A 24,710-nucleotide genomic window follows, 5' to 3' on the forward strand; every position below is an offset into this window, starting at 1 on the left:
TGTATGCGTATGAACATTATCACACTTGATAGAAATTTTAAATATACAAATGCCAAGGAATAAATGGAAACTAAGCAATACCCCTATAGCACACAAGATTTTTTTTTTCTTTCCCGAATGATTTAGTGAACAATACAATTATGTCGTGTGTAATTATCACTTACAAGTAGTGCAAGAATTCTAACATTTGAATCATAACTAATGTGGTAGCTTATACGTGGTCACATTAGATTAATTATTAAAATTTAATGTGATCTCTCAAGTTATAAATAAGTTGTCACATCATGTTCTAAAATATATATTATGATTCCTTATATTATTACGGGTAAAGTTACTCATTTGAGTATTTATTTATGCGCATAAAAGTATCTCTCATAAGGTTTAGAATTATTTTGTTACCTAAATGCAACAAATTATTCTAATTTATGAGTTCCTTGGAGCGTGCAAATTTTCAAATACACAAGTTGCAAGGATTAGATCCAGTTTCTTATCCACGAGGCACATTTTACCCGGTTCATCAGACGCTATTGTCCTTTATTCTTCTTCATGAATCATTGCACCATTTTTTATTTTTTATTTTTAAATACTGGACAAACGTGTTTGTGTCATTTGAGATACTTTTGAGTGTGTGCGCGTGTGTTCTTTTAATCTTGAATTGACTTATTTTAAATAATTTATAGATTTTTTTCCTTAAATTGAATATTAAAAAAGAATAATATCTTGCATCTTGCAATATGCTTGAATTGATACGACGTAATTAAGTGGAAATAAGTTGATCAAAAAAATTAACCACTTGGGCTTAGCCCAAGTGGCTAGAGTCCTTCCCTCACATTTGTGAGGGAAGGGGTTCGAGCCTCCGCAGTCGCATTGTAAGGGTTTAATTTAAATATTCTTCCTTGGAGTCCTTGAGCTCGAGTGAATACAGTATTTCTCCCAGGATGGGGGTTTGAATTTGAGCAATAGTCTCATGTAATAAAAAAAAAAAAAGGCCCCTCAGCAGTAGCAGTAGTATTAAACTAAAATATTTAAAAGGCTGCACCGGACACAATAACTTGCCATTCAACGACAGCATTTTATGCCGTAGCACTCTGATCAATGAGGTACGTTGCAAAGGAATTTATCCATTTTCTGATGCTTTGCTTTGAAGCGCTAACTCTGTAATCGAACAGTCTTCATTCACTTGCACGACACAACATTAAAATGCTTTGCATGTTTCTCTTGTTCTAGTGAAAAATACAGTAAATAACAACCTCAAGATTCAAGAACAAAGCAGTTACTAACAACATTTGAAAGAAAATAGTGATTGCCATGTTGTTGGCCAACATTCACAACACATTTGTACCTGTCTCGTATGTGGTGGGGGAGATCTAGCTTAGGTCCACTGTTGTTTTAGTCTTAAAATCAAACACATGCTTTTCGATTTGTGCATGCAGCCATATCTATTTTATAATCGTCATGATTTATGACCCAGCCCCTGCCTCCTTTGTGGGGAGTACTCTTTGAGCTTCCAACTACAGTAACCCTTTTAATCATTATTATTAAAGTTTCAAGACATCAGACATGCACGTAGTATTGCCCATGCCAAAATGTCACTATCAAATTAAGCATATATATATATATATATATGGTTATATATAGCATGTTATTCGAGAAGCAAAAGATGAATTTTTGGCCCAAACTTATGACTGTGATGCAAGTGGGATATCGGAAGCGAAATAAATTCTTCAACATCTCTTATTTTGGGTTTGTTTCCCAAAAAAAAAAAAAACTGAACTTATTTAAAGGGACATTATTTTGGATGTATTTTTGTCAGTCTCTTTCGTCAAACTTCAGTTCAAATATCAATTCTCATTATTTTACGATAAGCTTTACTTCAAACTTCATTGATGATGGTGAGTACGTAATGAATATGCATACCTTTTGAGCACGATGTCAATATGAAGCATCATAAACATATCACGTGAGAGACATAAATGAAACAGCATAAAATCAAATACCGCCAATAATTCAACAAATGAATGCTGTCTTTATTTGTCCAATTTTTTTTTTAATTCTTAATTTCTTTTTTGCATGAAACACACTACTCGCTAGCATGATCACTAGCTAGCGAGGAAGGAGCTTAGAAAAGAAGAGGCCTGGTCTCTGGACAAAGAAGTGACGCCATCCCCAATGGGCTTAAATAAGAGTCCAGTTATGGGACTCTATCAGTATAGGAATTTTAGAATAAACCAAATATAATACAATTAATTAATATATATGTGTGTATAATCATATTTAATATAATAATTTATTTATATAATAGTTTTTAAAAATAAATATGTGTATATTATATTTTATTTATTGTACGAGGAACATAATATATGATGAATTCTAAAATTTATGCAGCCGCAAGAACCACATACATATTCCTAGAATTTTTGATCCTATGTTTTAGAGCGTTGTGGCCCCTCCGCTCCTTTGGCTCCCCTTAGGGCTCCGCCTTTTCCACGTCACCTTTACTTTTCGGTCAACAAAATGCTTATTATAGGGTCTCCTCCTAGGGTAAACAATAGGATATCGTATGCCCTGTCTCTCCAAACAATAGGATTTCATGCTCTGGTCACTTGCAAAACAGCTAGGAAAGTCTGGAGGCTCACTCAATTTGCAGAAGAGCTAAAAGAAGAGGCTGGGAAAGATTTATTGAGTCTGCTGAATGGAAGATTGAGCTCAAGGAGAAAGGCGGACACTGAAATGCTAGTGGCTATCTGCTGGGGGATTTGGAGTGCAAGGAACCAGTTTATTTTTAAACTGAAGAAGGAAGATCCCCAGATAGTGTTGGCCAAAGCTGAAGCTATCTTAAAGGCCTATAAACGAACTCATATGCCAGCATCAATTCACATGGATCAACAGACAAGGATGTTACAGCAAAGTTGGACCCCTCCTCCAGCTGGTTGTTATAAGCTTAATGTGGATGCAGCCACCAACCGAGACAAGCAAATATCACGTTTGGGAGCAGTTATTAGAAATGCTGAAGGAAATGTAGTTGCTGTAGCAATTAATTTTTCAAAATTTTGTGGAGATGTGGCCTATGTTGAGCCAGCAGCCATGGAGTTCGGTTTGCAGGTTGCTGGAAATGCAAATCTACCCTCTTTAATTGTTGAGACAGATTCTCAAGAGGTAGCAGGTTTTGTGAACAACAGGCAGAGCAGCATGACAGAGGTCTGGTGGGTAGTGGCAGCAATTCAAAGCTTAATGAAGAATTTTAATCAGATTAAAGTTCAACATAGACCTAGATCTTGTAATGCAATTTGCTCACTCTCTAGCTAAGTTAGCACTAGAAAAATGTGAAAATGTTGTTTGGGTGGGTTCATAACCTTCAAAACTTTTGTCTTTATTTGCTTCTTTCACTTAATGAAAATTTATTTCCCTTTCAAAAAAAAAAGAGCTTCTAATACCGTGTGCTGTAAATGAAGTCCACCCCATGGATTTAAACTCAAAAGAAGGGAAAAAAATGAAAAAAGAAAAGAAGATTGATTTTACAAAATTATTTAAAAAGTCATTTTTAAAGTAAAGATAATGAGTAAAATATTTTATATATTTTAAACCAGGCTCATTGGAAAAATAAAGTGAACAGAAATTATTCGAGAATATTATATTATTTTATGAAAATGGGCTCCTAGAGTGTCGCTTGCTCATGCCTACTTATAGTGGGCAAATCTTCTTTGTTCCTGGGCTCGAAGGCAAATCCAATTTGGTTGGGCCACACGTTTCCAACATGTCACAAAACGTTGTCGTCTCCTAAGTCCGCACAATCCGCTGTCAGACACACACGAAGACGATTTGTGATTTTTCACTTGTTCATCGTCTTTCCCTGTTTCTCAAATGTAAAATCGCACGCCACAAGCCATGGCAGCATTACCTACAGACACGTTGCAATCGGTGCGAGTGCGATCTCTCTGCTTCACTCATTCTCAAATTCCAAAATTGACCTCCGGGGTTCTTCCAATTTCGTCTCCCAAACCTCGAACTCCTACAATTTCCTCCTCGAAATCGAGAAACAATGCCATAAGCAGACCCCGTCTCCTTGTTAGGGCCTCCGCCACTGAATTCCCGGCAAATGTTGGCGATTTACTAGGTGACTTCAGCATCTTTACCGCTGCCGGTGAGCCGGTCTTGTTCAAAGACCTTTGGGACCAGAACGAGGTTTAAATCTTTATTCCCTGCCTTTCCTTTTTCTTTTTCTTTTTTTTTTTTAATAATTATCTAATTTTTCTTTGATTTCGAAACTTGCTATTGTTTTTTGGTTTTCTAGGGATTAGCTGTTGTTGCACTTTTAAGGCACTTTGGGTGCCCTTGCTGGTAATTTCTTCATCACAAGCTATTGAGAATAATTTTTTGAAATATATAATTGCTAATTGTGATTGTTCATTTGAAGTTGGGAACTTGCATCGGCTTTGAAAGAATCAAAAGCAAGGTTTGACTCAGCTGGTGTGAAACTAATAGCAGTTGGCGTTGGTACTCCTAACAAAGCTCAAATTCTTGCAGAGCGGGTAGGAAATGTTTTCATAACCCAAGTTTTAAGTTTGCCGCTAGAAGTAACCCCTTCATTGTTTAAATTTCATGTTACATATGTAAAATATGTGAATTGTTGATTTTAGATATTACATGACATGGATAATGGATGTTTAGCCATGTAGTTGTCCAGCATGTGCTATTGATTATTCGTCATTATTTGTTTCCGGGTAAAAAAAAGGAAATGCGTTTTTAGCATGATGGGCACTGGACAGTTTAATGTATAACTTAGTGTTGCTTGAATCCAACCATTGTTATGTCGTGACTTGCATATTTTATAAGGAGGAAGCCATTTAAAAATATGCTTGACTAAATGATTATAACCATTTAACTCTTTTTTTTTTTTTGGGGGGGGGGGGGGGGGGGAGAGGACTTGGAAGGTATATAGCTTATAGCTACATTTCAAAACAAGGGAATAGAATCATTTGGTTATAACCCATTCAAGCTTGCTTATCATGAGGTTGGCCTAGATATTTAAATTAGCATGCCACGGGACATGATGATGGTTAACTATAGGCAGTCGCTTCTTATTCAAAGAAATGCTTCAAATTGTTAAGAGTTTTGAGTACTATTTAGGAACTTTATTTTCAACAGTGAGTATTGCAATATTGTATCTCCACTATATTAAGTGATGGGAAATCATTCTAATTATATATGTGTCTCCCCTCAAGTACCTAAGCTGCTGCATGCCATAGGTGGCTTGCTATGGACTTTGGATGTTGTAAGTAATAACTCTGTATATCCACCCTCTTAGATACCATGCATATTATACACAATATTTTGAGTTTGTTATGAGCAAGCCATTTTTGCCGTGCAGGTAACTTAAATTCTTGTTAGGCTGACACTTGTATGATGAGATAGATTTTCTACTATTTAGTATGGTGGAGATTATTATTATAATACTCAATGGATATCAACCACCTTAGCTATTGGTAAAATCAAGACAAAATCCTGATTACAAGGAAGAAAGGAAAATGCATACGTGTCTAGTAGATTTGCAGTAGTTCTTCTTTCGAAGCTACACCCTGATAAAAGCTCCCTGCTATAGTAACATGAATCAACATGGCTATTTCTTGATCCATAGAGCTGATTCATTTTGTCCTCTTGTTATTTTATGTTCAGTTACCCTTTCCTATGGATTGCCTTTATGCTGATCCTGATCGCAAGGTAATAATATTTGTTCTTCTAAATAATAATTAAAGCTCATGTTTTGGATGTCCTATTTTTATGATTGTAAATTCTGATGGATTGTTTCTTTTATTTTAGGTGTATAATCTATTGGGCTTATACCATGGTGTCGGCCGTACATTTTTCAATCCAGCTAGTGTAATCTTCTTTTGCTTTCTGTATAGCATATCTTTGTTTTCACATGTGAAGGGATTCGTTTTAGTAACTACTGATATCTGTGTCTCTATAATAGGCTAAAGTGTTTTCAAGATTTGAGGCTCTGCGGAAAGCTGTGCAAAACTATACAATTGAAGCCACCCCAGATGATAGAAGTAGTGTTCTGCAACAGGTTTAATTTACTGTTTCTTTCAATATAATATTAATATGAATTTGTTGCTTTCCTATGGCATGTAATTGTGTTGCACCTGTTATTATTCTTACCTATTACTGTTTGTTTTGATCAGGGAGGGATGTTTGTCTTCAAAGGGAAGCAACTATTATATGCTCGCAAAGATGAAGGGACCGGTGATCATGCCTCTTTAGATGATGTCTTTGACATTTGCTGTAAGGTTCCGGTTGCATGAAGTTTTAGAGCTGAAAGTAGTTGTTGAGATATTTGGTACGTTCAAGCATCATGTAATTTGTTTTCAGTATCACCTGTGAAATACCAATAGCATGGAATATGTTGGGTATATATAATCATATAGTTTACTGTCTGGTTTAGTTATGCCAATACGCGGCACTATCGCTCATAAACATCTGTATTTGTTGGGCGTATGTGTAATGTTGTAAATTTGTAATCAATTTTGTAGATGTTGAAGAGGTGTATCACCCATTATCAAAACAATACAAGTGAATATTAGCTGTATAATGTAAAAGGCAGTATTTGTTTACTTTGAAGGAACAAGACAGTGGCTCGTCTTTCCTCTCTGATATTCTATTTTTAACGTTGTTTAATTGAGAAAATTAGGTTTATCTGATAATTAGGGTAATGGTCTGTATTCAGTAACTGCCAAACTGACGTTTCCAAAAATTCTCGATCATTGCCAAAAAACTCCATGCTTGGTTGTTTGGAACCTTTTCTTCTTAACTCTAATGGGGCATTTACTAAACGAGAATCAGAATCAGAATGGATAAGAACGAGAATGAGTTAAAATGAGAATGAAGAATGAGAATAAAAATAAATTGTTTATTTAAATTATAAGAATTAGAGTTAGAATCAATTATATTGTAACAAACTACTAAAATATACGTATCGAATTATTGTCATATTTTAATTATGGTGATTATTTATTCAAAAATTAATATTATTGTTAACAATAAATTAATACATTAATTAATAATTATAATATTAATTAATTATAATATATTAATTATAATAATTTTTTTTGAACTGAGAACAAAATGCACATTTTTTATTTTGTTGGGGGGAGGGCCAAATGGTCATTCTTGAGAATGGGAGACTCATTTCCAACATCCACCAGAAATCAGTTTCTCATTCCCAAATTAATATGGGCGTCACAAGGCACGATTCCGATTTTGAATCAGATTTCTAACTCTATTTTGCGAAATAAATACTATCAATAGTTTCGATTTAAGATTCCGGTTCCTAAATAGGATTCGAGCTCCTCAATGACTATGAGAAGTTTAACTTTATTTATTTATTTTTATGTTGGACTTCAATCGGACAAATAACATCATAAAATAAGGGCACTTTTAGTACTTAAGATTGGATTATATTATATGATATTAGATTTAGGTTGGATTATACATAGTACAATAAAACTTTGTCAAATAAATATTCGATAAATTAATAATATTGAATCTTCTGGTCTCAACTTAAGCGAGTGTTCTAAACTAATAATTTCGCTAAATACATAAGACAATAATTTTTTTTGAATAATTGTCTTATGTATTTTAGGTTGGATTATACTTTCTAACCTTTTTGGTGGTAGAACTCAGCCTCTGCATTTCCAAGAATACTTCGGAAATTGTGGCCGTGAATCTGGAAGCACTTGTTGGCTTTTGATTGGTCGTATTCATAAAATTTATTAAGAATGATCGAGTTCTGGCATATGGCAGCAGCAGTCTTCTTTTGTTTCCATACTGATATTTTATCACCTTAATGTCGAATGCTTTGGTGGATTATATTAATGTTTCACTGTCGTTGTCTTGATCAATCATTCAACTGTCTTCTCTTTTGCCATTAACTTCGGATATGTGGATGAACTGACCTAATTGTCCAACGAGGCAACATGAAAAAATGCCCGTCAAGGGACCAGAACGATATATTTCAAATGCTCATCCCGCTGCAGCAAAAGATCAATTTTGTTTTCTTTTGTTCACACCGGCAACTGACTGTCTTCCAAGACGCAATCGTCTCATTCAATTCCACTTATGGCAGAGGTAAAAGCGGAATCTTTTTGTGATTTTGGAGTTGGAACAGCAGAGCCTTCGTCGTTTTCAAATGTATTAACAAGTGATCCTGCGTTTTGAGATGAATTTTAAATTCAGTTTCTGTTTCGTTAAAACTGGACACGAATTTCTTGTTACCGTCGCTAATCGAATTTTTTTTTTTCTTTTTTTCACAATCTTATCTGGACCGTTAATATAAAGCAACAGATCCAACGGCTAGATAAAAAAAACCGACGAGTTTGAGCTTGATTTGCATTAATTAATTATTAATTATTAGTGTCTGTGTGTGTGTGTAATATATATATAGATTGAGTTTGATATGGTTGTAAACTTCTCGTAGAAGTATGAACAAAATAAAAAACGTATCTTCATTGTTTCACTTTGATTGTCCTTCAATGTCTCATCCCATTTTCTAGTTCTGACTTCTGAGACTCTGGCTTCTCTCTATGGAACCCATTTCACTTCGCAAACTGTTTGTGGGCGGTGTCTCAAGAGAGACTAATGAAGAAACACTAAGAGAATACTTCAGCCAGTATGGAACGGTTGAGGAGACTTTGATTATCAGAAGCAGGCTTACTGGTCATGGAAGAGGGTTTGGTTTTGTCATCTTTACTAAGATTTCAATGGCTGAAGATGCTCTTCAACATAAACACCATGTCGTTCTTGGCAGAGAGGTTTTTTTTTTTGAGTTAATTTAATTTAAAGACGGTTATTTCACTTACATCCTGAATTTTGCTTTCTTTTTGAGTTTTGGTAAAAGATAGTGACTTTATTTACCTTTTGCTGCTTATACTTGATTGAATTTGAATATGGACTCTGATTTCTTCTTGTATGTCGTCGTATTATAATGAATTAGATGATGCTACCAAGTTTGATTTTTCAGGTAGAAGTGAAAAAGGCAATACCCAAAGGAGACAAGTTAGAAGAGTCAAATGAGCATAGTAGTAATCGTGTTGGCGATGATAACACTGAGATTAATACCAAGAAGATTTTTGTGGGGGGCTTGCCACTAGACATAAAAGAGGAGGAGTTCAAGAGTTACTTCGAGAGTTTTGGTACGGTAACTGATGCACCTGTGATCTGTGATAAAGAAACTGGTCGGCCAAGAGGGTTTGGGTTTATTACTTTTGATTCAGAGGATGCCGTGAATAATGTGCTGCAGACTAGATTTCATAAATTGAAATATAAGATGGTGGAGGTTAAGAGGTCTCATCCTAAGGACAGGATTGATAAATTCATGAACTGTTACGATTGTAACAATTCAAATTTTGGTTTTGGATTTGGGGGTGGGTTTTCATATGGTTACGATGGCCTTTTTTATTTCTATCCTGCTTTTCAAATACATCAGTGTTATGGATCACCGAGTGCTGGTCGTGGCGGCCTTTTAGTTCCTGCAAGCCCTGTCTGTCCTTCGTATGGACTCTGCATGAATGGCTATTGCAATGGTATTGGTAGTTGCCATCAGATGACAGAGTCCACGGCTGATGGCAGCAACTCCACTGGGGATCATGCAAGTGGCTTAGAGGCTCCTGCAACTAGAAAATTGTCTCATATTGATGACTTATCAAGTTTGAAAGTCGGTGCTGTAACTGTAGAGCATCAAAGGGCGGGTGTGGAGTTCCATGATTCGACAGTGCTGCCAAGCACCAAATGTAAGCAAACTGGAACCGTTTCAACCCACATTATTTTTTCTGAATTTTCGGTAAGCTCTATTGGTTCTTTCTGGCCCAGCCTGGTTTTGGTACAGAAACCTTCTCATCTCTAAGTAATGGGCTTTCGTTATTTTTGCATTCTGAAATTGTGGGCTTTTATCATTGAATCTCAACAATCAGGGTAACCATTTCCTTCCCCTGAATTATAGTTGTGAGTGAAAACAATTCAGATGCAAGTTTAGGCCCAGAAACTGTGAATTTGTAATTGTTGCTTGCTCCCTAACATTTTGTCCCCATTTTGATATTTTATTTATTTCTATAATGATCGTGATGTGTCTCTTTCACTCTTTTATTCTCATTTCTTTCCTTACTTTTTTTTTTGGACATTTTTTTTTCACTCATCTGATATCATATCAATCTAAAATATCTTACCTGGGAGACTAGGACTTGTCATTTGATAAAATAATATAAGTTAGGCCAACTTGCATCTGGAAATAAATACAACGAAGACAAGTAACCAAGTGTGAACTGTGACAAGTTGTATTTAACTCAAATAATTCGAGTACCTCTTTTGACTATTCTCATAGTGTTTCCTATTTATTTCTTTGTCCTGCCACAACTGCTGCAGGTTTTGTTTCCTTTTATTGCATATTGAACTATTGAAGTGTGCTGCATGTAGCCATTATTTGTTTGGTTTTCATTTATTCTTTTCACATCTCCTGTATCTCTGAGTAGGGAGAAATTTTAGCTTCTAAAATATTATATTAGTCATATAACCAATAAATAATATTATAACATATATGAATTTACTCCTTAAGAGAATTTTTCTTGTGATTAGGACGTTTCCAAGCGTTTACCTGTAGATGATTGTTTTATGCTCTGTTTGTTACTCATGTCTCTTAATTATTATTATTTTTTTTATATTTTTATATTTTATTAATTTATGAATTTTCCTCTTGACTAAAAATTGATTATTCAGTGTTTTCTGTCCGAATTTTACAGAAGCACCACACGCATTACCATTATGAACAGCAGTGGAGGAGGGAGGAGTAAATTTTATGCTGGAGATTAGAGATGGCACTTGCAAGAATTGTACAGAACAAACAAGAGAAATGAACAAGATTGATTAACATCCTTTTATTATTTGCATCGCAATTGGGTAACATGCACGTTGACCCTTCATAAGAATTTCATTAATTGCATAGTTTAAGGATTGTGATATTCATTTAAAGTGATGCTGTCATTGATTTGCATTGCTTTTCAATTATAAATCCAATTCTCCCTTTTAGAGGTGCGTGCATATTGCACTAACCGATACCATGCCATCCTTTCAGTAAAATTCAACAATTGGTGAAGATTATGCTGTCACGCAAATACAATGGAGTTAAATTAGCTGGGTGGGTGGCTGTCTTTTTCAAAACATTTGAAGTCAAATTTGTCTTACGTCCATTATTAAAAAATACCCAGATGCCTAAACAAACATCCACTTTAGCCTTATACCTTGTGCTTTTGAGGAGACAAATCAAAACTGAATAGCAAATTAATCCATAATTCCAGGACCTTTGCAACCAGGGTGGGTTGAAGGGTTTGGATGTATTCTTGGAAAGAAACCCCACCAATGACCAATCACCATATTATTGGATTGATATATTTTATATTTATATTTTATCTCATTTCATTTATTTCCCAGAAGACTTTCTCTGTTACCACTATGTTTCAGACAGTTTAGGGGTCATAGGAATGTGGTTATTTTGGTGACTGTGCTTTTATGGCTTCAAATTTCAATTAAGTGGATGGGGTTTCACTGCTGCTTCAGGCTTTGCTTGTTGTATAGGCGGAGGGGCTTCTCTATTTGTGATAGGAAATCTAGTAGCATATCTAAGCAGGCCTAGAAGGCTAGAACAAGTCCGGAGTTTAGAGTAGTCACAGCCTTTTCACACCTCATGGTTAGAGGAAATGAAATCAATTCAGTAAGCGTACTTGGAAAAGAAAACATTAATGGATAAAACAAAAATATTGCTAAGTGCTTGCAGCTGTGGCCAAAGTAGCTGTATCTGTAGCTGTAGAGAGAATCTTGTTTTGAATGCGACATGTCAAATTTTGCATTGGACCATGACATTACAGAGAAGAGAGAGCCTGCTGGAGAGTATGGTAAAGCTAGTTAAAGAGAAGTAATGAGGTTAAGAGTTTTTTGCAGAGAAACTGGCATGGCATGGCATGGGTTAATGGTCACTTTATTGGCGGCAAGTTTTTTACAGTCTCTCTTTCTCTCAAAAAAGGAAAAGAAGCCAATTAGCTTTCAAGTCTTATGCATACGGTGTAGCACAAACACTGCCTCTGTGGGCTATGGTCGCTCTCAGATGAGTTGCTATCCACAATGTCCTTTTTCTGATTCTATAATCTTATTTAGATTTTCTGTTCCCCATTTGAAATACCAAACAAACCCCATTCTTTGAAAAATTTATGTGCATTACTCACCTCTCAGGTTATTTAATATTATTTATTACATTTGTTTTTTTTTTTTTTTTAATTTCTTTCTCTTTTCCTTATTGTAAAGAAAAGAAAAGGGGAAAGTTTTCTTACTTATTTGGGAAAACTGTTAAAAGAAGACACGCCGAAGAACTCCTTTTCCATTAGGCTTATGGTTCAGCAAAATGAGTCAAATTAATATGCGTCTTAATTTTGTTTACAATCCTTTATTCCCACATCATAACCTGATGATCACACGCTTGATCGTCATTTATACACAACCACAATTATAAATGCGGTGCTCTGTTTGGTCGGTCGTTTTCATTAATTTATTATTGAAGGCATCGCCCCATGTTTCCCATTGGGAGAATAGAAACAGCATGCTTTAAACCTTTTATAGCCGGTTCCTACTTGCAGTAAGCAGTGTCAGTTGGCATTTTGTGAGTAACCTAATTGCAGAGTCCAAATACAGAGATGGATTCACACTTGACATCTTTGCGACATCAATGGACTGGCCTGGCCGGAGCCGGCCAATTTTAATTGAGACAATAAAGCCCTTGAGCATATGCTAAAGCATATACTAATTGGCGGATGTAACGCGGTAACTCTAATAGCTTATAAGGATGAAGAATCTTGCTGAACAAAATTTAACGAACAAGAAGAAATATGAGTGATCCAAAGGTTGTTCTAGTCACTGGCTGTGCCAAAGGTGGCATTGGTTATGAATACTGCAAGGCATTTGCCGAGCGGAATTGCCACGTCTTTGCATCTGACATTCCTCAACGTATGATGGACATTTCAGATTTTGATTCAGATAAAATTGAGGCGCTTGAACTTGATGTCTCATCAGATGAAAGTGTATCATCAGCAGTGAAAACAATCATGTCAAAAATTGGCCGTATAGACATTCTGGTCAACAATGCTGGTATAGCAAGTGCCGGCCCTCTAGCCGAGCTTCCACTAGACGCTATAAGGAAAGCTTGGGAAATTAACACATTGGGGCAATTAAGGTTGGTGCAAAATGTTGTTCCATACATGGCTTCAAGGCGCAGTGGGAGCATCGTAAATGTAGCAAGTGTTGTAGGAAAAGTGCCAACACCGTGGGCAGGGTCTTATTGTGCTAGCAAGGCTGCAGTGCTTGCCATGTCCGATACTTTGCGCGTTGAATTAAGGCCTTTTGGTATTGACGTAGTGAAAGTACTCCCTGGTGCTGTAAGATCAAATTTTGGCAGTAATAGCATGGAAGGTTTGAGGAATCATGATTGGAAACTCTACAAGGAATTCAAAGAGGCTATTGCCGAGCGAGCTAGGGCTTCTCAGGGTGGTAAATCAACTGATGCTACTTTGTTCGCAAGGCATGTGGCGAAGAAAGTTTTGAGTCCCAGACCACCAAAGCAAATTGCATTCGGTCACATGACTGGTTTATTTGCTATGCTTTCTTGGTCTCCACTTTGGGTGAGAGATTTGTTCTTTTCGACTCGTTTTAGTCTAAACAAGGAGGTCTAAAGATTTGGGGCTGTTTGCCATTTACTATTTTATAAATAATTAGAAGAATGTTCACATGTACTTCATAAATTTGACGCCATTAGATTTAGGTTTTATTTGGTACAACTTTAAATAGAGCTTATTTAAGTAAATCTTTTGATAGTAGAGCTTTTATATAAAAAAAATTTAGTTGTTTGGTTGTCAAAAAGAGTTTTTATTAAAAATTTATAAAATTATTTTAATAAACAAGTTTTTTTAAGTTATGTTATTAAAAGAATAAAATAAAATTGTCAAATAAGTAGAGAATATTTAAATATTTAAACATTTAAAAAAAACGTTTCAACCTCTACTTTCAAAAACTCAATTTGAGCTTTTGCTAATAGAGTCAAAATAACTTATTTAAGCTCTAAAAACTCAACTAAAAAAACAACCAAATAACAACAAAAATTATGATAAGAGCTTATGAGATTAAATAAACACTTATGTCAATTAGATAAATCATACCAAACAAACACTTAGAAAAAACTTTGCTCGTGATGAATGGCATAAGAAATAAAAAATCAAGAATCTCATGACAGGTTGCATTGGATGTAAGTGCTTGAAATTTCGTTTGCTGGTTTAAGCCCTGTGTAGGGTGGTGTAAGTGTAATGTCGATGCAGCTATAGTTAGCTCAAGGGGAATGATTAGTCTTGGGGCTGTCATCCGGTTTGCTCAGGGTGACTTCATTGCGGCTAAAAGCGACATTTTTCCAGGAAGATTCGAAGCTAGAGAGGCTGAAGCGATCGGAGTTAGGGAAGCTCTTAGCTGGTTTAAGAAGTTTGCTTTCCAATCTGTTATTCTAGAGATAGATAGTTTACAAGTTTTCAATACGTTACATGATAAGACTGTTTATCCTAATGGTTTTGGTTCAATTATTGATGATTGTAGAGCCTTGGCTCGTTCTCTAGGAGAAGTAGCTTTCTCTTTTGTTCGTAAATCTGCGAACTCCGTTGCCCACATTGTGGCTCGGGTGGGGGGTTCAATGTCAGGTTCGGATGAGTGGAGGTTTGTTCCACCCCCTTGGTTGGTTGAAGCTTTGGCTGTTTAATGAATTCCATATTTTTCCTAAAAAAAAAAGTGCTTGAAATTCTGTTTCCAGGAATTTGCATGTATTAACATTCATATCAAAGGCATCACTTACAGAAGCCATGTTCAGCATTAAGATTAACGTAAACTTCTTTACTTAGTTCTTCGGATTTGAATTTTTTATTTTATTTCTAACAATAAAATCGAAGAGCTAGTGAATTTGATTTGTCTAATGCTATTATGTGCACATACGAAAGTAACTTTCCGTGCAGGGCATCTTAGCATCATAACTCCTAAGCTTCGCCGTGATATGAAACTTAATTAGGAGACCAGGATCCAACAGTGACTATGCCCAGCAGATGATGTCAAAAGGCAAGAATTTAGCTGTAGTAGCATTTTAAATTATACATCATACTCGTATGCTTCCTGTTTTATACGAGGAATTTGTGAGTTTAGGTCCTTGTCATTGTAATTACGGCACTGACAAGCTATACGCTGAGGGTTTTGCTGAAAAGAGATAAAGATTGTTATTTCTAACATCTTTCCTTAATTTGGCCTTGCAAAGAATTACTGAAGTCAATTTCCATCAATTTGAGCAGGGGTTAATTCTTGTATCCTCGTAAAATATCACTCTGGTCCAGCAAAGGATGATCAAATACATTATTTAAAAATTATAAGTGCAACTAAAAATTAGAGAATCTTTAAAAGACTCAATTAAAATACTTATTACTTACTTTGTGGTAAATTGAAGAGTGAAAAATAAAGTTTTCTCACAAAAAAAATCTCCAAATAAAAATAAGTTTATATTATTTTAATCAAAATTTTCTCTTACCAAAAATAAATCTCCTCGATTTTTTCTATAATCTAGTTGTAATATTTCCTTCTCTTTAATTATAATGATATAAATAATAATATAATGTTATTTGAAGATAGAGAAGTCACTCTTCAATTTTAAAGAGAGAAAATGGCATCCTTATTTGAACATTTTTGTGGATATCTTATTGTTAGTGTAGCTCTCTCAATAAAAGATGAATTATCATTTAAAGAGCATTTTAAAAATGCTATTAGGTTGATTTTTTAAAAAATATTATAATTAATCTGATAGGTATAATAGATATTTTGATGGAATTGTTTTCGCTAACATTAGCGGGACCTACTTAGTGATTGAAGTATAAGTTTCAAGTTAATTCTTCATAAACATAGTATTTGGTTTTGTCTTAGTCCCGGAGGGCAAAATGGTCTATGTCGGGCAAAGACATTTGGGCTCAAACAAATTGCTAATAAAGGTTAGTGAAAGGCCATATTAAAAGCATACAATTAAGAGAAAAGAAATTCCACCAACCAAGCAAGGCCTGAGGGGCTCCCCATCTGCTTCCCGCCTAAGTGTGGCGACCGGTGAATTTTGATAATGAAATAAAGCAAAAAATTTGCCAAGACAAACCACGAGCTTCTTTTGTTAGGCAACGAACTGTTTCTAGTAAAAATGTCATTGGCTTCTTGGGTGGATTTACTCATCATTACTGCAATCAAAAAGAAACTTTGCCTCCAACACTCCACCACTCTTCTTTTCAAAGCAAATGATTCTCACTAGAAAATCTGTCCCCGCAGACTTGTTCATGCAAATTTGCATGCAGCGATGATTAAACAGTAACATAAGATGAAGCCAATGTACGTGTACTGAAGAACCCTAAAACAATGGGGCACACTCCCCCCAATTGAATGCAAAGGCATGGTTCATTTTGCCCTTGTGCATCTGGCCACCTAGTACGAGTTCGTTGCGACACATTATCCTGAACCACCACTAGAACTTACTGCTCTGTTTCAGCTAACTAAAGTAATAAACGCAATACAAACCAGTTTTTATTTACCATTTCGGGAAAGAGATTAATAACTTGAATTTTGGGGAACTTTGGGTTTTTTAGTATCATTAATTCTTGTTGTCGGTGGATGGTGGCCTTGTTAGCCTTAGATTACTACAACTGAAGGAGATAAGAAACAATTTTAGTCCTACAAACCGTGCTGCTTTTGAAATTGAAAGTGGACCTAAAAACGATTTAGAGGAATCCAAACTTGGGTTAGCAATATTCTCCGAGCATTATAAGGCTCGTAATAATACTCCCAAAGGATATAAAGTTTGCATTCTACAAAAAGCATGCTCTTTTTAAGGGCCCTTCACCATCATTCAAGGAATATTGATCGACTTTGAGTTAACTGGGACAATATATTTACGACGAACTTTTGCTCACATAATAAACAAGCATTTTAGTTGCCGTTAATGGCTTTAATGATATACGGCTTTTGAAAAAAAAAAAAAAAACTTTTGACTAGTGATCTATGTCATTCGTCCGGTGATAGAAATTTTTTTTATGTTGGAGCAAGAGTTCAAGCTTTTAGAAATTTATTATGCATTTATATATATTTATAGGTGAGAAGAAAATCCGGTCAATTTTATTAATTATCTCATGGTATATTAAAGACACAAGTATCATTGATCTACGAGCTCAAGTAACAGGTAACATAAATTTACTTTAAACTATTTGTAGGCCCTTGCTGCAATAGTGTGGGTATGGATCTTTTGAGTATATGCATTTGTTAGAGAACCTTATTAAACTAAAAACAAAAAGCAGCTTGGGATTTAAAAAAAAAAAAAAACTAAATTTCAGGTCAAGTTAAGAGATTAGAATGAGAAAAAAAGGGGCTCTTGCCAGGGTCCCCTTGGAGGTTGTCTTGGTGCCCCTACCTCATACTTTTTTGTCTAGAAGCAGGTGTTGACTTTATCTACGATCTAGATGAATCTGAAATAAAGATGAATAATTTTTTTTTTTTTTTTACTGTATCCTTGCATTGCCCATCATTCAATTAATTTTTCATTTAATTTGTTCTTTTATCTCTCAATTAGAGTTTCTGCTTTTGATGGAAAAACATCATACATGGACAAGGATAGGTCTACTTATAAAAATCACGCTGGACCATGTTTTCCCACATGATCACCGTATTAGGATTTCAGTAACGTGATGTCATCCCTGTTCGTTAGATTTTGCTTATTTATTTATTCATGTGGTTTATTTTTTTCTCTTTATTAGCTCAATTTATTGTTTCTTGTCTTTTATTTCGGCTACCCACAATCAATAAACAGTTTTCTTTTGGATTGGAGAAAATACGGCATTGCGATACTTTCTTTCTTATATAATAAATTTTGTTGGCTCATAGATTTGGTATTAAATAACTATACCACCAAAAGCAAAAACAAAAGATTTTGGCATTAAAGTGAATTGAAGTAACCACGTATATAAGATATTGTTTCCTAGCTTCTTAATGATCATCCAAATAGACTCGACAACAACGAACAAACCCAATTGAGGAAGCAAAATAATTTGAACAACATGATGAATTATATTATATATATATATATATGATATAATACAGCTGCCGTATAACAACTACAAAAGGTGCTTGTGTTGTGATTGAACCAAACTGAAGAAACTAGCGAATAGCGATCACCACCAAATATCCGATTTCTTTCAAAGCGAACTTAATTGACCTGTCGTGTCAATCAATAGCTTCTGTGATTAGGGTGGTTCAGGCTTTGTGTGGTAAATTCATAGTAGTGGACTTTGTTCCTGGCGCATTTTTGCTACATCAAAAGAAGTAAATAAATTGTATAAAGGAAAAGGACGGACAAGCTGTGCGAAATAGCGAATCAAGCAGTCGAATTAATTGTAAAAAAAAAAAAAAAAAAAAGAGTGATTTGATTTGCCAAGACTTTCGTACCGTAAAAGCAAACGGCGTCGTCTCAACGTTGTAGGATTGTCATGTAGCCGCTTAGGATCTGTGAGTAGTGTAGGAAGGAAGAGGTAGTAGGGCCAGTTGTGAAGCTGTCTACTGCTGTGAAAAGATCAGATGCACAGTTTGTCTTCTGCCTGTGCGAAAAATCCTATTGAAGCTAAAGGCCCCCCTCAGCCTCAAAGCCTGCCTCTCTCTCTTCAGACACATTAAAAGCCATTAGCCATTAGCTAGCCATTAGCAAGCCCACACTGACTGTCCTTGTTTATTTATTTTTTAAAACATATATTAATATTAATACACTGCACCACCCACAGTGGGACGTTGTTTTTAACCGCTGGGTTTTGGGGATATTTACCCGAGAGGCTGAGCGAGCAGTCATATATCCACTTGAGAAAGTCAGGTTTCTTAGGTTCCAAGTACCAGCTACTATTGCTATACTTCGTGGTACAATGTTCTTGCATTGGGGTTGTTTTTTTTTTTATTAATTAATTTAAAAAAAAAAAAACGTTTTAAGGTGGGAGGGGGAAGGAGAGAGTCTTAAAGAGAGAAAAGAAAGAAAAGAAAGGCGAGAAGGGTGGGGAGGGGAGCGTAGGGTAAAGCAAAATTAAAGAAGAGGTCTTTCTCATACACAGATCCCTATGGAATGCAGCAAAGATGCCCAGCATTGCTTGTTGGAACTCATTCCTTTTGTTTAGTTTAAAGGAACTTGCTTTGTTCTCATTTGAAATCTTTTTTCATTGAGACAGACATACAGAGAGAGAGAGAGAGAGAGAGAGAGAGAGAGAGAGAGCCCTAGATTGAGTCGCAGGAGTTTTAGATTTGTTTAGTTGTGTAGTTAGATTCACTCCGATCACTCTGCTACTAGAAAACAAAAAAAAAAAAAAAGCCCATGTCTTAACTTTGAAAATGGGGTGAAGAGGTGTTATGATTAGTTTATTAGCTTGCCAATGATTGACTTGCCTAGCATCAAGAGAAAAAGAAAATTGCCTAGAATCTCAGCTAAGTGGGGATAGTAACAACCTTGAGAGTTGAGAGAAGATGAAGTCCATGAACAATGATGATACCAACAACAACAACATTAACAATGATAACTGGTTAGGCTTCTCTTTGTCTCCTGACATTAAAATGGAGGTTCCTCAAGACCCTCACCCCCAAACACAGCCTTCCTCTCCTTCTACTTCTGCTGTTATGCCTCCCCCTTCAGTCCCTTCGAGCCTTTTCCAATGCCTACCTTATGGCTTTTACTATGGCTTTGAAGGTGAAAATAGTAGCTTGTACTCTCCTTTACCTGTCATGCCTCTCAAGTCTGATGGTTCTCTTTGTATTATGGAAGCTCTCAGCAGGTCACAGCAGCCTCAAGGTTAGGCTCATACTTCTACTAGCATATTATTTTCTCTCGGGCTTCGTTTTCTGCTTTGGCCTTTTAATCCTTTTGACTTTTCATGTGAAGGAATGGTGAGTACTACTGCCACGACTACTTCAACACCAAAACTGGAGGACTTCTTTGGTGGTGCAACAATGGGGACCCATCACTATGAAAGCAATGACAGAGAAGCCATGGCTCTCAGTTTAGACAGCATGTATTACCACCATAACCCTGAAAATGAGCCCAGCAGCCAAAATTGCCTAAACCAACTCGAAGAAAATTCTAGGCACCAGCAACAACAGATTCAGGACCAACAGTACCAGTACTATACTACTGGTTTTAGGAGCCATGAGATGTTACTGGGAGACAAAGGCAAAGAAATCCAGGTAGCAGATTGCAATCTGCAGCTCCCAGCAATGGCGGATGATGGGATGCATGGCATGAAGAATTGGGTTTCAAGGAACTATGCCACTGAACAGGCAATGCAACAGAAATTACTTGGTTGCATGAGCCACAATGGAGGTGAATCTGGGGACATTAGTGCAATGCCATATGGAGATTTACAGTCTTTGAGTTTATCCATGAGTCCTGCTTCCCAATCTAGCTGTGTTACTGGTTCACAGCAAGTCTCTCACGCTGTGTCAAACTGTGCGGCTGTGGAAAGAAAGAAAAGAGGGTCAGAAAAAATGGATCAGAAGCAAGTTGCGCATAGGAAGTCTCTTGATACATTTGGGCAGAGAACCTCTCAGTATAGAGGTGTTACAAGGTTAGTTTAGTTACTTCTATATTCTCAAACTTTTTTTTAAAATTTTTTTATTTCTTTATTAATCTGTTTCATCTAAAGTGTTTTTAGAACTGAGCTTAAATTAGGCTTTTATCTTCCAAAAGTTATTTTTTTTTCTCGGCATATTTGTGCTTCCTCTGCCTTTTTTTTGGCCTGTATTTTCCTTATAATTTTTTTTCCTGATTTTTGTCTCCGTATTTTTCTCTCAGGCATAGATGGACTGGTAGGTATGAAGCTCATCTGTGGGACAACAGTTGCAAGAAAGAAGGACAAAGTAGGAAAGGAAGGCAAGGTTAGTATCAGAGAAAGATGAAAAACTCTATGATACGCCACGCTATGTTTTTACTTTCAGTGACTCTGCATTTTCTGGTCAGTTTTTGTTCTTGACCTGAATTTACTATAAATGTATTACTGATTTTTGGTGTTTTTTGCTTGGACGGGGATGCCATTTCAATCGAATGATGATTCTTAGTTTATCTGGGTAATGCTCTTTTCCCATGATATTTATATTCCATGTTTTAACTTATTCGGTCCTTTCATATATTGTTGAACAAGTAATTACAAATTAATAATTTCAGGGGGTTATGATATGGAAGAGAAAGCTGCAAGAGCTTATGATCTAGCTGCACTTAAGTACTGGGGGCCCTCGACGCATATCAATTTCCCTGTAATGTTCTTTTCTTTTTTAATATTAATTTCCTCCGTAATGATTTGATTCTCCTTTCATGTTCCAATATTATTAAGGCCTTTTTCTGTTTTATTTCTGATTAAGTGCAATTATTGTGTCTTATTAGCTGGAAAATTATCAAAAAGAACTTGAAGAAATGAAGAATATGAACAGGCAGGAATATGTTGCTCACTTGAGAAGGTGAACCATTAATTCAACTCATTCCATTACAGTGAATGCTAACCATTTTATCTTTTAGATTAAATCTAAGTATAATTTCTTTGCAGGAAAAGTAGTGGATTCTCGAGGGGAGCTTCAATATACAGAGGAGTAACGAGGTCCTATTATCCTCTTCTTAATACTTGAATTGAAATATTATCAGTAGAATTAGCCTGTTATCAGTTGATAAACAGTTTCTATTGTTTGAGAATTTTATTTTTGTTGTAATTTTAGCAGACATCATCAACATGGAAGATGGCAAGCGAGGATTGGCAGAGTTGCAGGAAATAAGGACCTTTATCTTGGAACATTCAGTGAGTTCTTATGAAGCTTGAGTTTCTTAGGCTGAAACTCTCTTATGATATTACTAAGTACTGTGTTTACTTTGTCCAATAATGTTTGGACAAACAATAAGAGATGAAAGCATGTGTTCTTTATGACTTTGAAAGGCCCTCTTAGTCTTTCAACCATTTTTCTTGTGATGTTTACTTAAGGCTGAACTTTGGGATTGCATAATGCAAGTAGTCAGCAGTGGCCTAAGCTTTTGTTAAAGTTTTGTCAGTCAGGTTTTAAAAAAAAAAAAAGAGCTTTTTTAAGGCTGTTGTTACACCAGATGCATGGGCAAAAGATATTCCACACCTCAACTTGTTAATTAAAATAATTTTTTGAATCAATTTGTAGTAACCTAATTTAAGTTTTCATTTAACTAAAATTTCAGGCACACAGGAGGAAGCAGCTGAAGCCTATGACATTGCGGCAATAAAATTTCGCGGGGTGACTGCTGTAACTAACTTTGACATAACAAGGTACGATGTGGAACGAATCATGGCAAGCAGTAACCTTCTTGCTGGTGAACTTGCCAGGAGAAACAAGGAGATGGGGCCTGGTAATGATGCTCCTAATCAAAACCCTTCTGCTCATAATGGCAACGGGGATCTCATACTCTCTCAGAAGGACAATGAAAGTGATCCACCAGATTGGAAACTAGTCTCATATCAATCATCTCAGCAACTTGAGCATAAAGCACCAAATATGAGTATTATCAATAACTACAATGCTCATTTGTTCTCGTTGGCCCCGGACAGTGTGATTGCGATGGATGCAATGGGCTCAGCTCAGCAAGAAGTTGAGAGCTCAGCCAAGATGGGGAATCATTTGTCAAACGCATCTTCATTGGTGACTAGCTTGAGCAGCTCAAAAGAAGGAAGCCCTGATGGAAGCAGCGTGCCAATACCATTTACGATGCCTCGTACAGCATCCAAGTTGTTGACCAGCCCAACAAACACAGTGAATTCTTGGATTCCTTCCGCGGAACTGAGGCCTGCACTCTCCGTTCCTCACATGCCAGTTTTTGCTGCATGGACTGATGCTTAGACTAGACTTTTAGCAATAGTAGTTTTAAGTCTTTGCATGAACAAAACAAAGCGGAGGGAAACAAAAGTTTGGTTTATTGTGGGGTTTTTTTTTCCCCTTGTGGGGGAAAAGAAAAAAATCAAAATGGAGGTGCATGTGGGACATGTGAACACAAGAGAGGATTTTATTAGCTTATTATCTTTTGAAGATCCTGAAAAGAAATTGGTGGGGAAGGAGCTTTTAAGGACATTATGATTGAAGTCTATGAAATGATATATGCAATATTGGGGGATGACCCCCTCAATGCTCAATTTTCATAATTTAGATTCTGCTTTATTGGTCCTTTTTAAGTACAAACCAGCTCAGCGTTTGTCTTCCTATTGATAATTTAATCAGAAATGGTCTATAATACTTTTTAGCCTTTTGACCATAATATCTCGGATCATAGCACCCGCTGGTTCTCTCTGGCCATAACAACATCATTAGCTACATCGCTATCGCATTTCATATCCTAGCTTTCTCCAAAGCCAAAGGTAAAAGACATTCCATCACCATAATTCGAAGAAAACTGATAAAGGAGGTAATGCGGGTGGAAATGGATTCTTATTTGTGGAGTTCTTTAGATGTCATGATTGTGCTCTAATGGTCCAAAATTATGTGGAATTGTTTGCTAATAATGTTAGAACTTGAAATCAGTTCCTGTAGCAAAAACCTTAAAATATATATTCACACACACACACACACACACGCACTTACTTTATAAGCCCACTGAGGCGTTAACAGCTGTATGCTAATGATGCTGCTTGCATTTGCACAAAAGCTATTTCATGTCCAAGCGTGGGCTTCATATCTTCAATAACCAGTCAAACTTCACCAATGCATGTGTATCACTCGAGTAGTGTGATTTCTTCTCTTCTCTTGCGAACGCTTCACGGGTGTGACTTGCTCTCTCGTGTTCATTTCATGCTCACGAGCATATGGATTCACGAACAATAATTGGAAATTAATTCGTTAAAAACTGCATGCATACGGACATACGGTTGTGTTTTAGACCAAGCTTTGACTTAGTGGAAGGCTTCTGTTCCTTTTATTGACTGCAAAATTTAGGAAGTCAATATTACTTGCTAAAAATTATAAATACTTATTAGATTTCTAGTAGATTGTAACCAATTTAAATAGGAAAAAAAAAACTAAACTATATAGATTTTATTATTCTTTTTGTTTTTTTGCTTTTTTTAACGAAGGCTGTGCCTGTAAGGCTGTAAGTCACACAACTTTGTATTCAAGAATATGGGGTCTCTAAGGTTTTTCCATAATAGCATTTAAACGAAGAGATTCAAGAATATGTGAATTTAACAATTAGCTCCCTTGCAGTTTGGAGTTGGGAGTCATGGAAATGAGACAAAGCTGAAACCCGTTAGCGCGAAGGGGTTAAATCTGCAACATGAAGAAATTCAAATTAAAAAGAAGAAGTTCGTGCGGGACCGGAGGGGCAGCAGAAAACAGTCGTGTTTTCTGAGTTGTTACATCAATGGCTATTTTAGCCAATCAAAACTCAAAAAGTTTTGGAATCGTAAACGCACAGCCAACATGTACCCACAGAGCAGAGGATATCAAATATATGCATATGCAATGGCATACGTCTTTCCTCCATACCATTAGTTAAAGCAAACTGGCACCACAAATATTTAATAGTGCTGGTCACAGCACCTTCAACACCGAATGCGTAC

At 36.0% G+C, this 24,710-nt stretch overlaps 5 protein-coding genes across 5 annotated transcripts; all 5 read left to right on the top strand.

Moving 5' to 3' along the window:
* Positions 1-2,514: 2,514 nt before the first annotated feature.
* Positions 2,515-3,306, top strand: LOC112096764. The gene has a single exon (XM_024180430.1). It carries the CDS (start codon positions 2,515-2,517, stop codon positions 3,304-3,306), a length of 792 nt encoding a protein of 263 aa, XP_024036198.1.
* Positions 3,307-3,732: 426 nt separating this feature from the next.
* LOC18035992 (prostamide/prostaglandin F synthase) lies at positions 3,733-6,611 on the top strand. The gene is made up of 7 exons (XM_006426073.2): positions 3,733-4,182; positions 4,292-4,338; positions 4,415-4,529; positions 5,674-5,718; positions 5,818-5,877; positions 5,972-6,067; positions 6,183-6,611. The coding sequence occupies exons 1-7, from the start codon at positions 3,886-3,888 to the stop codon at positions 6,300-6,302; spliced, it is 780 nt and encodes a 259-aa protein (XP_006426136.1). The 5' UTR covers positions 3,733-3,885; the 3' UTR covers positions 6,303-6,611.
* A 1,907-nt stretch (positions 6,612-8,518) lies between these two features.
* On the top strand, positions 8,519-10,948 carry LOC18036443 (heterogeneous nuclear ribonucleoprotein 1). Its single transcript, XM_006426074.2, has 3 exons — positions 8,519-8,807; positions 9,017-9,785; positions 10,788-10,948. Coding segments are annotated over exons 1-3 (999 nt in total). The 5' UTR covers positions 8,519-8,579; the 3' UTR covers positions 10,790-10,948.
* Positions 10,949-12,920: 1,972 nt separating this feature from the next.
* Positions 12,921-13,760, top strand: LOC18036444 (3-oxoacyl-[acyl-carrier-protein] reductase FabG). The gene has a single exon (XM_006426075.2). The coding sequence runs from the start codon at positions 12,921-12,923 to the stop codon at positions 13,758-13,760; it is 840 nt and encodes a 279-aa protein (XP_006426138.1).
* Positions 13,761-19,146: 5,386 nt separating this feature from the next.
* LOC18036531 (AP2-like ethylene-responsive transcription factor ANT) lies at positions 19,147-23,315 on the top strand. Its single transcript, XM_006426076.2, has 9 exons — positions 19,147-19,951; positions 20,042-20,723; positions 20,951-21,033; positions 21,214-21,222; positions 21,320-21,408; positions 21,536-21,609; positions 21,696-21,746; positions 21,865-21,941; positions 22,346-23,315. The coding sequence occupies exons 1-9, from the start codon at positions 19,630-19,632 to the stop codon at positions 22,999-23,001; spliced, it is 2,043 nt and encodes a 680-aa protein (XP_006426139.2). The 5' UTR covers positions 19,147-19,629; the 3' UTR covers positions 23,002-23,315.
* The last annotated feature ends 1,395 nt before the right edge of the window (positions 23,316-24,710 follow it).

The sequence above is a fragment of the Citrus clementina genome, unplaced genomic scaffold (genome assembly GCF_000493195.1).
Source record: "Citrus clementina cultivar Clemenules unplaced genomic scaffold, Citrus_clementina_v1.0 scaffold_7, whole genome shotgun sequence".
NCBI lineage: Eukaryota > Viridiplantae > Streptophyta > Magnoliopsida > Sapindales > Rutaceae > Citrus > Citrus x clementina.